Source organism: Alligator sinensis, unplaced genomic scaffold (genome assembly GCF_000455745.1).
Source record: "Alligator sinensis unplaced genomic scaffold, ASM45574v1 scaffold737_1, whole genome shotgun sequence".
Classification (NCBI taxonomy): Eukaryota; Metazoa; Chordata; order Crocodylia; family Alligatoridae; genus Alligator; species Alligator sinensis.
Window position 1 is genome coordinate 2,992,733 of NW_005841930.1, and position 14,608 is coordinate 3,007,340.

At 39.7% G+C, this 14,608-nt stretch overlaps 1 protein-coding gene across 1 annotated transcript in view; it reads right to left on the minus strand.

The window, feature by feature from the left end:
* CDC40 (cell division cycle 40) overlaps positions 1–14,608 on the minus strand; it is a 67,563-nt gene that overhangs the window by 3,078 nt on the left and 49,877 nt on the right. Inside the window, exons 10-14 of the mRNA XM_025198870.1 lie at positions 12,361–12,462; positions 9,569–9,684; positions 9,160–9,293; positions 2,606–2,682; positions 365–509 (exon numbers count right to left, since the gene is read on the minus strand). Of these exons, the coding sequence (XP_025054655.1) occupies positions 365–509; positions 2,606–2,682; positions 9,160–9,293; positions 9,569–9,684; positions 12,361–12,462 (574 nt within the window). The remainder of the gene's footprint in view (positions 1–364; positions 510–2,605; positions 2,683–9,159; positions 9,294–9,568; positions 9,685–12,360; positions 12,463–14,608) is intronic.

Sequence of the window (14,608 nt, forward strand, 5' to 3'; positions counted from 1 at the left end):
CCTTCCAGAGTGGAGACATCTGCTCTCCTTAGTGGACTCTCAAACTGGTTGAACATAACAACAGTACAAGATGTCCCCTGTGGACAGAGTCTGGGCCAATGAGTTCATTGATAATAATACCTCAATCTATTGTTTGTTTCTGGACCAGATGTTAGGATTGCATTTATGGACCAACTTAAATTAACTGGCAAAGGGCAAATTCACCTCTTCCATTGCTGCTGCCTGGCACGAGACCATTTTCTTTAATGCTGGATTAGTAGGGCAGCAGTTCATCACATGCAGTCCATGCTGTGAAGGGTTTCTAAAATACAAGGCCTTGTAGTTGTATTTTCTTAGGATCCAAGATATTTTTCACAAAACTTACCTCATATCAGGTGAAAAATCCACTTGACAAGCATAGCCAGCCACCATGTGACCCTTGAAGATTTTCTTTTTGTTTAGTCGGAATCTATTCTGAGCTCCAAAAATCAAAATTTGATTGTCCATTGATTGACAAGCCAGCCATTTCCCTGTACATGCAAAAGTCAGATGTCAATGCCACTGAATCAAATTGCTGCTTGTGAAGAAACAGAGTTGAGTAAACTAGATTTTGAGAAGTTCCACTTTTTGATGTATGCAGAATTATGATAAGTATTCAGGCATATTTCACCAGATTCAGTATTAAAACAAGTTTCTGTTGTCTACTGCAAAGATGATGGCTAGACTTTAGATAGTCTCATTATCCCTCTTTGCAAATAAACACTGGAGAAACACTACAGACATCACTCAAGGTATGTCTCTACCACAATTTCATTTTACAAAAAACTTTAATAATTTTATAACCAGTTCCTTCTCAGCCAGGTGTGCTGCTAAGTCGAGACTGCACTTATGCCCACACTTGAACCATACCATACTCCTCTTCTGTTTCTTTTAAAGGCTTTTAGTGCCATTTTTATAGCTTTGCTCCCTCTGCCAATCACAGGAGGTAAGTTTTAACTGACAAAGATATTTCAACTTAAGGTAAGTAAGGAACAAAACCCAATGAATTCCACTTTTGAACTCCCACTAAAAATAAGTTTCAATTTAGTTTCCAAATGCATTAAAATTCAAAGCAATTAGTACTATAGAATGTGCCAAAGATGCAATTATGTTGAAAATACTTCTATTCATATGACTTGGGATTGCTATAAGGCCAAGGTAATTTTGGTTTAATATGATAGCTGACATTCTAGAATTGAACAAATGCTTCCCCTGAATGTCCCAGTATATTTTAGTGCCTCATCTTCAAGACAATTGAACACTAAATGGATCTGTGATATTTGATAGATAACTTGACCAAAATGTTGAAATGATGTGGAAGAAATGAGAACTGACTGGAAAGCTGAATAAAAGTACAGCAAACTACATAATGTCAGAAGCAGGGGTTGAATTAGGTCAGCTTGGCAAAGGCATATTTTTCCATGGTGGCTGCCATCAGATGCAGCAGGATCTTATTTAAAAAACAAAATCAAGCCATAGGGACAGACTGCAAAAAATTTTGAATCTGCAATGCCTAGCTGAAACAATGTTGAGGGGATCAGTGACTCCTATTCTTCTTACCTGGGATATTAACTAGAAAGTCTAATAATCGTTTAAATAAATTGACAGTAAGGTATTTTATTGCTGGTCCAAGCAACAGGAATGGTACGGTACAAAAAGATGCATTTAGTCCTGATAGTGTGTAGAGCTGGAGAAAATATCATTTCCTTCATTATCGTTTCTATTAAAATTTGTTCTTACATTAGTAACATGAAGGTGAATAAATCCCTGCTAAAAACCAGAACTTCTGTTTTTTATAAAAGGCCCATAGTCAGGAACACTGGAAGAGGGTAGGATGTCTCTTGCATACGTTTATGTTGCATATAAAATGTAAAATTACAATATGAAAAGGGCAAGAACATGGGATCAACAGCTGTTTCCTGAGAGACTATGCATCAGCTGCTCAACTAGCAATGGTTCAGCACATTGCAACCAGCAGCAACTGCTACCATACTGTGAATGAATTTAAACACAGAGTATTCTATAGTCACTATATACAAAAACAGTAAGTCCCACTACACTATGCCAGTGAAAAAAAAACCTTAGCTATATGGCTCTGTCTGTCTATATGGGAGTGAGCATTTTCGGGCATAAAGCTAAAGGCATAATTATGAACCAATTATTGTTATACAGGTATAACCTCTGCTTGGGCATACTTATTTTAGTATAACCTAGATCAGGAATCAGCACATACACCCATGGAGCCATTTTATCTGACCTGCAGAGTCAGAGGGCTTCTGCAGCATTGGTCATATGGTGGATGGGCAGTGAGGAGAAGCGGTGGCAGCGACTGCAACTCTGGCAGTGCAGGTTGGGTTGGAAATGGCCTGCACTTGAAGCTAAGGTCTGTTAAAGTGGCCTCCCACCACAAAATATAGCCAAAAAGGTAATCTCACATTGCTTGGAAAAGGGTTTATGATAAACTAAAAATGCCACTCTTATCCTGGAATAAATACCCATACTTGAGGTGGGTTATGTTGATAGAACTAGGGAAAAACAACTTCCTGGTGTACACAAGGCCCAAGAGAGCAGGGAAGAGTTAGCTTACCATTTGGAGACAAAGTCACTGCAGGCATCGAGTGCATACTTGGCTCTGCTATATACTTGAAGTCTACAGGAATGTCCCTGCAAAAGGAAGAAATATGTATGGATGAAGCATGGAGGGTTGCCTGAGGTTGGCTTGCTTATTCACCCACTGTAAAATACAGACATGGAGGAGGTCAGCTGTTCAAATGAAAAATGTCTAAAGAGAATTAAAATGATTAAAACGCACTGACCAAGTAAATGCTTCCTCTGATCCCTTCTATAAAAGAATGCAAGACTTGTTTAACTCCCCTGTTGCATTAAGATACTTCAGGGATTGATGTAGATAATGCAGACAGTGAAGATCCATCACACTTTCCTCAGCAGGACTGTTTATACTAACATCCAAACTGCTTTCAGTCGCAGTTGCAAAAGGACAGAGTCAGATGCTTCTCAACTCCTAGTACTGGCAGCACCTGAGACATTCTCCTCGACTCCTCCAGAACAGAAGCCTACACCCTGGTTAGACAAACCCTTAGAGACCATAATATCACTGGCAGAAAACCATAAAGCTATAACCCCACCCCCAAAACCCCCCAAATAAACAAACCAAACCAAAAAACACACAAAACCACACTCATTGTTATGGAGAATCTCCTCCCTGCATTTAATTCTAAGGAGAGAAGAAATGTAAATGCACTGAGTTCTGCTGTCTTCTCTCTGTACAAATTAATGCAGGCTCATCTACTGGAATGCATTCCAGACAACTCTGCTTTATGTTAAAATGTACCAGACATAGCCAGAACTGCTGCAGGAGTTGCTGCCTTAAACTATGAGGCAGAAGAGAGAGACATTTACTTTTTATACTTGTTTCAAATCTAATTGTGAAACAGGCAATCATTTAAAAAATAAACTTATTAAAGATCACTAAACTGGATGCCGCTGCCTTTGTTGGCTGACCTAAAAACTAATTTAACCGTGATGGTTCTTCTTGCTTCCTTTAAATTCCACAAAATTCAAGTCCTTGTAAGTTCTCAAAAAGAACCCAAACCAAAAATAACATTTTATAAGCTGAAAAGATTTAAGTGTTGCAATTTTTAATCTTCACTGACAAACTATGGATTTTTCTTCTCCCTTCCCACCAAACTGTGCAGCCAAGTTGTCTTCATTATATGCCAGCTGGAAACAAACATTAGGGTCCTTTTAAGTGAGAGAGAGCTATCTGGGCACTCCCTGGCATTGGGCAAAACCAGCATTAGGTACTGCGATGGGGTATTTTGTTTACTATAGTCTTGACTACAGAACAAAGTAAAAGATGCAGTTAGCTGTGTTAGTCTGAAGTCAACTAGAAGGCAGGGAAGATTTGCACCTTGCTTTGGTTAGTCCGTAAGGGTCCATAAGGTGCAAATGTACCCTACCTTCTACTAGAAAGAAATAAAACTGAAGTGTTGAGCATCTCTAGCACACAGATGGCACAGCAGCCCAAGCCACATCATTATTTATCCAAGCAACAATGTGAACACCCTAAGGAAGAGAGGTGAAAATTAAAAGCCTATAACAGTGACTCTCAGGCTGCTTGAAGACATTAAAAAAAAAAGAAAAAAAAGTGGTGCTTTAATTTAAACTCTGCGCTTCTGCATCAAGCCCAGCACGTACCCAGAAGAGGTATCACGTTAGTTGGACCCGGCTTGCCCAATGTCTGTATAGATCAGATGCTTTGGTGGGGTTTTATGGCACTTTTATCTAATAGCTGATTCAATCAGCTATTAGATAAAAGCGCCAAAAAAGCCCCACTGATGCATACGATTTATACAGATGCTGTGCAGCTGGGTCAAACTAATATGCTGCTTCTCCAGTAAAGCACAGGGTTTTTTAGTTTCATTTTATTGTTGTTTTTTGCGTCCGTGTTTTGTTTTTTTAAATGTCTGCAAGCAGCCTCAACGTTTTTAGACTCAAGGCACCACTTGTTAGTCTCAAGGCACCCCTCAGAAAATGCTGGTGCTTAGCTTTCATCCATTTTTTACTACAAAAAGGGCATTTTTTCAGTTCAAAGAACTCAGAAAAACAAGTCAGAATGCTTTTGACACACTGGACTCTGATTGGAAATCCCTGAGTTTATCCTGTGAATCTCTTGTAGGTATCTGTGAATCTGCACACCTAAGACTGTTAGTACTGCATGACATCCCTGAAAGGAACTTGTGGCACAAGGTGCTCCACCACCCTGGGTGAGAATCATGGTTCTAAAACAAGGGGACAGAGAATACAAATGGCTGTCAGCTTTAATATCGCCGGCAGAAGGGTGCAGAATACAGGAAGCAGGCAGGTAAACTTTAGAATACACCACTCCTTCAAACAAAAGGCTCCTTCAAACAAATGCAGTTTAGCAGGCATAGAATATTAGTTGTATTACTATTCTACAGAGGAAGAACACCCCTGTTGTTAGGTAAACACCAAAACAAAGTCTGTAGGAAGCATAATGTCTTGGAAATGGGGCTAGATTCTCAGAGGAGAAGTTGTTCTCAGCGATTATGTTTGACATGTCAACCTACTCCCAGCCTTGGCCAAATTATAACGTCTTGTAAACAACATCAGTCAGTCAGCATTTGACAAAATGTTTCTAGATTGTTACCTCCAAACAAACTGTACTTTTAATTACTAGCTCTTAAAAGCACAGGTCATACTTACTTTGAAAGCTTTTGTGTTTCTTTTTAAGAAAGTCGTCAGGCCTCTGAAGTAAATGCAGTATTTGTAATCAGTTAACCAAGTTGCATATAATACCCATTATAAACCCTAGAAAGATTCTAATAAGATAAAAACCTAAGTCAGTCAGTCAGTCACAGTTTACTCACACTCCGATTGGCTGATGGAAACAGCCAATCAGCGTGCTCCAAGAGTGGGGGAGCACTGTCATGATTCCGAAGCCATGCTGAGGACTGGACAGAGGGTGGGGGAGCTGAGTTCAGCCCCGCTCCCTGCAAGAGGCAGAACAGCAGCAGGATGGGGCGTTAGGTGGCAGCACTGCATCCCAGCCTACCCCCCACCCCCGTTATTCTTGATGGACAATTGGCTAGATTATTAATAATAGCATGGTTATGGATAATCTGACATATGGAATTTCTTCAATTCTTTGGGAGTTCTTCCAAAAGGTACTGTGCTGAACATAAATTTCACAGATTTCAGGCTCCAAATTAATAATGTTTACAGTAAAGTTAAATTAGTTTACCCACAGATTAGCACGTTTCCTGGAACATTCTGGTGCATACCACCACCCTGCAGCCATGAACATCAGGCTGAGAAGAGAGCTCTACATTGCTTTATAAATCAGACCTAAGTAAAACTTGAACTACAGAACATGGTGCAGCTCATAATTACCTGAATGAGAGGGCACTCTTTTATACCTAGCAAGATTGGCTATTCCTGAGTCTTTAAAAAACAAGGTATTAGATATTTATTGCTCAGGAAGAGACAAGGGGACGAAGGAGGGAGGGAGGGAGGGGAAATGAGCTCTACTAATTTATTTTCAACCATTAACTGGAATCTCAAGAAACAAAAGGATCCAAAATTTAGGACGATTCACATTTGCACAAATGTGAGAGGCTTCCACTGATCCTCAGAAGTACCTTGTGATTTCCTTGTATATGCCTAAATAGATTCAGTGAGACAACTGACATGAATGGCAAAACAAAAAAGATTTTAAAATAGGAGAAAGTAGGCCTTCAGATCATCTTTGGTTACCAAAACATTCTGAAAAACTAGAAATAAAATAGATGTCTTAATACAGTTGAACTGACAGTAAGGCTTTTCTATAATTTTTGTTTCCTTTTTATGTAAAAATAATAAAAGCACACGCACTAAGGTAGTACATAAGAGCAATTTGTTCTACATTTATATTAAGTGCTGATACAGATCCTATGAAATAAGAAGCGACAGAGACCATAAATGCTGTAATTTGGTAAAGGGAAATATAGTTTCCATTGTTTTCACATAAAAACCATAGGCAGACCATAATGCCACTTTTACTTCACGGATGAAGCTAACATAGGATCATTGGGAAGTAGGATTGGAAGGGAACTCACAACATCATCTAGCTGAGCCCCAGCTTAAGGGAGGATCATCCCTGAATAAACTATCCCAGCCAAATGTCCATCTAACCTCTTAAAAACTTCAGATGATGGAGAATCCAGTTTCTCTAGGTAGTTGTACCAATGCTTGACTATCCTCAGAATCAGAAAGTTTCACCTAATCTCCAAATTCAATTACTCTTACTTAAGCTTGAGGCCATTGCTCCAAGTCCTGTCTCCTACAACTACAGAGAAAAGTCCATCTCCATGCTCCCTATATTAATTACCCTTCAGGTATCTGAACACTTATCAGATCCTCCCTCCGTCTTCTCTTCCCCAGACTAAGCGAGCCTAGCTCTTTTAACCTTTCCTCAAAAGTCTTGCTTCCCAGGCTCCTAATAATTTTTGTTGCTCTGTGCTGGACTCTTTCCCAACTGTCCACATCCTTCTTGAAGTAAGACCCAAAACTGGACACGCTCCAAGTGAGACTTCAGCCAGTGCTGTATAGAGCAGCAGTCACTTCCCTTTTGACACTCTTGGTAATAGTATGCTTCTGGCCTTTTTTTGCAACAAGATCAAACTTGTTGGCTCACATTCAGCTTATAGCCTGTGGAGCCCTGTGATCTGGCCTATAGCTCTCAGACCAACTCTGAATGTGGGGGTGGTCTCACTGGTGCATGGACTGGACCCAGCACTGCAGGCACTGTTCACTGCAAGTATAGGGCACGAGCTGTATGCAATACCTGTGCCAAACCAACCCTGTGCACTGGTTTTGGGGGAGGTCCAGATCAGACTGTGCAGCAGCCAGCATGCAAAGTTGTCCAGCGGAGCATTGCAAGCAGTGCATGCCCTGTACCAGCCTCTTGTGCTGTGAACAGCACCTGTGGCACTGGATCCAGCTCGTGCAATGTGCCAGTCTTGCTATGGGGCTTGTGCTGCCTGCGGTGTGTGGACTAGATCTGGCACCACAGGTGCTGCCCACAGCACAAGGGATATGCACATACGGGATGTGCACTGCCAATCTGGCACATAGGGTTTGTGCAGTGGGGTACCACATGCAGTGCATGCTTGGGATAGATGCAGACAAGCTTTAGAATTCACTGCATTCTTCTGGGCCATTATAAATTCTACAGGTTTTCCTCGCTTTATGCAGGTTCTGTACGTGCGAATTTGCTCTTATGCAATGACCCTTATTATACCAAAAATCCGTTGTATGCCAGGTAAATTCACTCTTATGAAATCGGTGTGGTGGAAGCCCGCAGTCAGCTGCTTTGTGCAGTGCATTGTGGGAGTGACGCGCATCAAAATATAGTCTTTTGTGTGGATCTGTGTTCCTCGCTCGTTGTCTGCGACACGTGTTTCTGTAGTTGCCATCCTCATTGTGGCTTCTAAGCGCCCTGCTAGCTTATCTCCTACCCCTCTCCCTGGTCCATCAATGAAGCCTTCATCACCTTCTCTTCACACCAACTAAACATTCACCACCACCCTGAGCTTATGCGTACTGTCCGCTCTTGGTGAGTACCAAAATTGTCTTGTAAAAGTATAGAAATGGGTCTGGAGGTCAGTATAGTCAAGGTCTTGGAATGTATCTCTATTTGTTACATTGTAAAGTGGATTCCCTTTATGCCAGGGGTGGGCAAAATGCGGCCCACCAGGCCATTTTATCTGGCCCATGAGGCCCCTAGAAAATTTAGAAAATTAATATTTATCTGCCCCTGGCTGCCTGTCATGTGGCCCTCGATGGCTTGCCAAAACTCAGTAAGTGGCCCTCCGCCTGAAATAATTGCCCACCCCTGCTTTATGCAAATTCGAATTATGCATCGTTTTCCAGGAACTCATGCATAGCCTAAAGCAAGTGAAACCTGTATATTAACATGGGTTGTGTTGTCAGTTATTTTTTTAACAACGTGCTTTATTTAAATTTGAGGCAGTATGTTGAATAAATGCAACCTGATGCTCATGAACAGAATTCTTAGGATACCCAGGATTTTGATTTGCTCTCAGAGTCAATGAAATGTTACAGGCTTTAGAAAAGTCTTCAAGTACTGCAACACATAAGGGTTGTAAATAAGTGAAAAAGAGTGAAGTAAAGTTTTAAAAACATCCAACATTTACAAAGGATTTTTATAATAAAGGTACTGTATTACATCTTGGTTTTGCATGGGATGTTCAATTTAACTAAAGAAAACATTTAAGATCTCACTAATATACCAGCCTATTGACTGCAGAATATGTAGAATCGGCATGGAGAATATGATTACTAAATGACTGTAAAAAGGATTGGAAAACCATCAGCCAAAAAAAAAAAAATCAGCACAACATTTCTCACACAGCTTTCTAGTATGTATTTCAATTATCATACGTAACAGTATAAATGGATTTGTGGAATGTTAACATTTAAGTTTTCCTTTGGTTATCCAGAAGTCACTATACCATTTGATTAAGAAAGTTTTGCTAACATTTTTCCAGTTTGGTCAGAATTAATCTTAAGTTAAACTTTGTAAGATTTATAACTTACCATTCCCACACCCTTAAGCTCTTGTCATCAGAAGTACTCACAAACCGTCTATTCTCATCCACAAACACAATGGTATTGACAGCTCCGAGATGCCGATCATACTCCTGTACAATCTCCCCACTACGAATGTCCCACTGTAAATTAAACAGCCGGAGTAAGAGACACTAAAGTTGTTTTACTGCATTTCTAAACATAACACTATGAAATTGCTAGCATTTGGTAGTTTTAAGAACACTTATTTCAGCAACAGAATATGAAGTAACACTCACTTAAAACAGAACTAAAGTTTCTATATTCTAATTATGCAAAAGATTTTTTAAGCTTCAAAGAAAAAAGATCTGCTTTATATATTTCAGGTGAAGTGTAAGGACTGGAGCCCAGGGAACATTTTTATAATGCTGAGGTTTACCTGGACAATTTTCTTATCAGACATTCCTGCCACAAAAAGATTTTGTTTATCTTCATCAGGATTGAATTTCACGCAGTAAGGGACTTTCCTGTTTGTGAACCTGGAAATACACTGCCCTGTGAATAAACAAGTCATTCAAAATTTGGTTAGTTTATAAGTTCTGTAAGCTATTTTTTATGGTTGTTTTTTTATTATAAGCACTGATGAAACAGTCACCTTTGGCACTTAGGGAAGTTTTTGTTCGTTTAGATCAAGAGAAAACAGAAAACACATGCTCTTTAATCTGTTCAGGGAACAGAGAATTGGGCATTACCCTACTTAAATCCAAGACAACGCTGAACTTCAGATGACCGTCAATAATTAGATTCTATACATCAAAAAAATTATAAATGTTATAATTCTCCATATATAGAATCTAATTAGTGGAGGGTCATCTTAAACTCGACTCCCCAACTACTGTAGCAGGGAAAGCAGTGACAGGAGGGCAGGCAGTAGGGAAGGTAGCAAGGGGGAAGGGAGGGATGGTCAAACAGCTTGACGCTTGTTGCCTATCCCCCCCGCATGTGCCTACCATCTCACCGCTTCTGCTCCGGGGCCATGGCTGGGACCTCTTACTCGAATTTAAAACAAGGGGCTTTTTTCTCCCCTCTTAAATGCAGAAACCCCCCCCTCATCTTGGATTCAAGGAAAAAACGGTATTTTGCAGACTACCTCCTCCCCCCCACACTGATAAAATTACCCTCCATTTCTACCACTGTCACAGGCTCTCTATCCAACTGGCCATACCCCTAGACTTGATTCTAGTTCACATGTCAATTTTAGGACATCAAAACCCAGCCATCATCTCAGGCAGCAGCCAGAGCTCCTTAACCCTGAAGGAGATTTTTGCTTGCAACAAGACAGACTACAGGTCTGGGAGGAAGACTTTGGTTGACATATTTGCTACTCTCACACAACAGAATTTTCTACTTGAAGGGTAAGAGACTGGGCTGGCTCCTGAGAAAGCCCCAAATAATGGAATTAACTCCTTGCTTCCCACTTTAGGAATAGACATTTCTTTTTTTTACCTTGCCTTTTCTAACAGGTATATAGCAATCTGTACATGTACATCTACTTTAACAAGAGAGTGGATAATATCACACTTAAACAGGTGTTGGTCATGCTGCTTAATGCACTACTAGAAGGTGTTCAGAGACTGCCATAATCAGCATAGTATAAAAACCTATATAGAACAGCAAGGTGAAGGCATATCTAGTGAAAGTAACTGAAGCACTAGTAGAAACAAGAGTCATTTTGACTTGCACTGAGCAGTTAGGTGACCAAGTGAATAGAATGCCGGTAAACCATGTGCATCTTATCTGCATTAAATGGTATTTTACCACTACAGCCATCAATAGATAAAGGGGACTTCTCTTCCTCCTCCCAGATCTAAGTCATAGCCTTGTCAGCCAAGAAGCAGGAGACGGTGAAGCCTTCTAAGCTTTTTCAAGGGTGGCTGGCTTTGGTCTTGTATGTATTTTAGGCAGGAGACCAATATTTGGCCTTCTGCATTTACTACCAGTGATGATACAGCAGTAGAAGAGATTACAGTACATCTCTCAAAGATCACATTCAATTTATAGGATTCAAACTTTTTTCTCTTGTAAACAGCAAGTTTGACACATACTGACAATTACAAACAAAACTGGAACCCTCACAATGCTACTGTAACAAGTCTAGTTTTAAAGGAAAGAGCCACACTTTAAAAATACTGAAGCCACATTTAACAAGCAGCACCAACAACCGCCATCCACTACCTGTGGGGTTCAGCTATTTCAAATAGTTCTAAAAACCCTAAACACTACGATGGCCCTGACAGTTTTACACAGCTTCCTCTTCTCTGGAGTCCCCCTACTCTGATTATTTTGAACCTACTGATAAGCTGCTTTTATTCTAGGTGAAAAAGACCTTAGATACTGATAAAATGGTACCACTGATAAAATGGTACCTACAGTCTGCGAAACGACAGAAAGTAGCTACTTACACAACTCAGCTCAGGTTTACCACATAAGTAAAAATATGCTTCTTATTTGAAAAACCACATGAAAGTAAAGCAGTCTTCAGCTTAAGTATGTAATATTTACTAAGTACCACTGGTATCCTTGGAACATCAGAAAAGCATTAAGAACAATGCTTCTCAGTAGCTAATAGGATTTTAAAGAGCCCATTAATTTTTTTAGTTGCATGATACTCAGCATTAGGTGAATAATTATTTCCTGAAAGCCTCTGAAATGAAAAAAAAAAAAAAAAGATACTAATCTTGCAAAATAAATTCAGTTGATGGTTATTGTTGTTTCTTTCAGATAATTGACTTTTTTTTTTTTTTTTTTAAATCTGGAAGAATCATCTTGTAAGGGACCAAAATACACCTTCCAAAATATAATTTATATAATTTGTTAATTTCTATAAGCGAGATTTAGCCAAACGTAATTGGGGAAAAAATGGTCCCAGTATTACACTTTCTAGGCCAATTTCTAGCAGTGTTAGTTTTCATAGTCTGCCAAACCTTGCTATCATAGGTTTTTAATTTCACAAGAATGCCAAAATAAAATTAACTGGATTATTACAAGCAAGAAAAAAATTCAGAAAGAGAGAGAAAATTGCTCTCCCTGTACTCAGCAGCAGCAGCTTTCAAATTGTAAGAACACATTACAAATAAAAGAAAATCACTTGGCTATTTAAAACAGCAGTACTTTGTATTCATGGCTGCTACAAAGATTACCAAACTAAAATGCTTATGAATTGAAGCCTACCTGTTTCAGTGTCCCAGAGTTTAATATAACGGTCATATGCTGCACTAAGAAACTGAGTCCCAGCGTTGTTAAAGCAGATGTCGCGAACAGCTTTACTGTGTCCTATGAGATAAAAAGGGCTGGGTAAGAAAAAAAGCTTTTACCCTTTGATGCTAGGAATTATGGTTTTGACAAATGTTACCACAGCTAGAATGTAGACAGGTGACAAACTGAACAAGTGACCTGTCAACAGGTGGCCTACTAGACCTTTTCTAAGAAAAAACACCCTGCCAGTTGTGGAATAAGAGGGACCAATGTGTGCCAGAAAGTCTGACTGCTGTAATGCAAGTGTAGAGAAAGCTTATACAGCTGTAATCATTTTTTTTTATTACTGTGTTATGTAAACCTGAACTGAATAAGTGTAGACAACACAGTGGTAAACCATCAGCTCCCACTAGTGGAGGTCATGCAACAGTGGGGGATTTTCCAAAGTCTACTGCAAACACAGTTAAAATGGAAGTTACTTTGTATTGACATTAGGTGTTATACTGAATGCTCAAAACTAATTAATCCAACAGTTCAGATAGCATGAGTATGTGACAAGAGCCTGCAACATAATAGAAAATTAAAAGATAATTGTTAACATTCAATTTAGAATGTGACCTCCAAAACACTGCACTTAAAATTCAGCTTAAAATATAAATGCAGTCTGATCTCTCAAATATACTGCATATTCATTTCCAAATTGGCAAGAAGCGCTTTAAAAATCTACCTATGGCCTGTTGTAGCCACAGTGCTGTACAAGTTACCAACATCAGTCTCTAAAAGATAAAAAAGTAAGGAAGAGCCAACCATTAAACACCATGGTAGTGATGGCTAAAAAATGGTATTCAGAGGTTTGCTTTAGGGAGTTGGCTTGTAGGTAAATGAGAATAGACTAATGGTTCAGGGCAATGACAAAGGTCAATTGATTTCTAAAAGTCTATCTGTGACAGTCTCCTTCAAGGTCCACTGTGTCTGATACAGGCAGGCATCAAGCAGACACAGGCTGGAAAATTGAAGACATGTACCACAGTGTTTCATAACATGAAATAAAGGACTCTGCTGCTTTGTCCAGGTCACAGTGCCCAAGCTGTTGAGCCCTTGGGATTTTGGTTTTGGGGAAGAGACCAAATTAGGAGAAGGCCAGGAAAGCCCAAATTAGAATAAGTGCATGTGATGGGTTTGTGAAACAAAAGAATATGCTAACAGTACAGAACATGGACAGTATGATGACCACAAGTAAACCAATCAATGATGCCCAAAGATGAAGAGTCATCAAAAAAAGAGAAATAATACAAAAGGAGGAATTTTGGAGCAGCAAAGGGTCCCTAAGAAGGGAACCTGAGCCATGGACAGAGGACATACCACCAGCCTGTCTCACCCCCACCCCCTCACTGGGCAGAAGATGGGGCCTCAGCCTTCAACCTCCAGGCTGCTGACATCTGATGTTGAAGAGAGAACCTCAAAGTAAAGGTTCACATACTGGCCAGATGTACCTCGACTCCGTGAGCCCTGGGACTGGTAGATATTAAACTGTTTGCATTATTCTTGTCTGCTGTCACTGTGCATCAATAACATTGACCCAATAATTGAATGGAGTGGTCGTGGTCTGCCCGGAACAAGGTATCTGCATCATAAATCCAGTTCCACCCGGTAGTGGTTCTGAACCTTTTTATACTCAAGGCAGACCCCTCAAGACTACAAGCACCCCTTGGAAAAAGTTAAGTCTTAGTTTTAACTCATTTTTCAACTATAGAAATATAATAGAAGAATCCTTTTGTTGAGAAGACCTAAGAAAGACCACAGCAGGTCAGAATGTTTTTAAGACTATGAACTTCTATTTGAAATTTCTGGTTTTATCTAGTGAATCATGTTTACACACCTAACAGTGCTAACACTGATCACCCCTTGAAGGGATCTCAAGGCACCCTGGTTGAGAAACACTGCCATAGGGGAATTCTAAACACAAGATGCAACCTTTGGATATGCTGGAATTCAGAGGTGGCTACAATATATATTAGGTACCTATCTTTGTATATATGGGAAATACTTAGATGAGACTTCACAAGTCTGCCAGAAAAATGTCAGGATGTTCTACTCAAAGGCAATACCCTCAAGACCCCACTGAATATTCCTGTTTCGCCACTGTACCAGACTCATAGAGATTCTTCATTTGGAGTTACTAATTTGATTTAAAAAAAATAATTAAATATAGCCAGATTTCCAT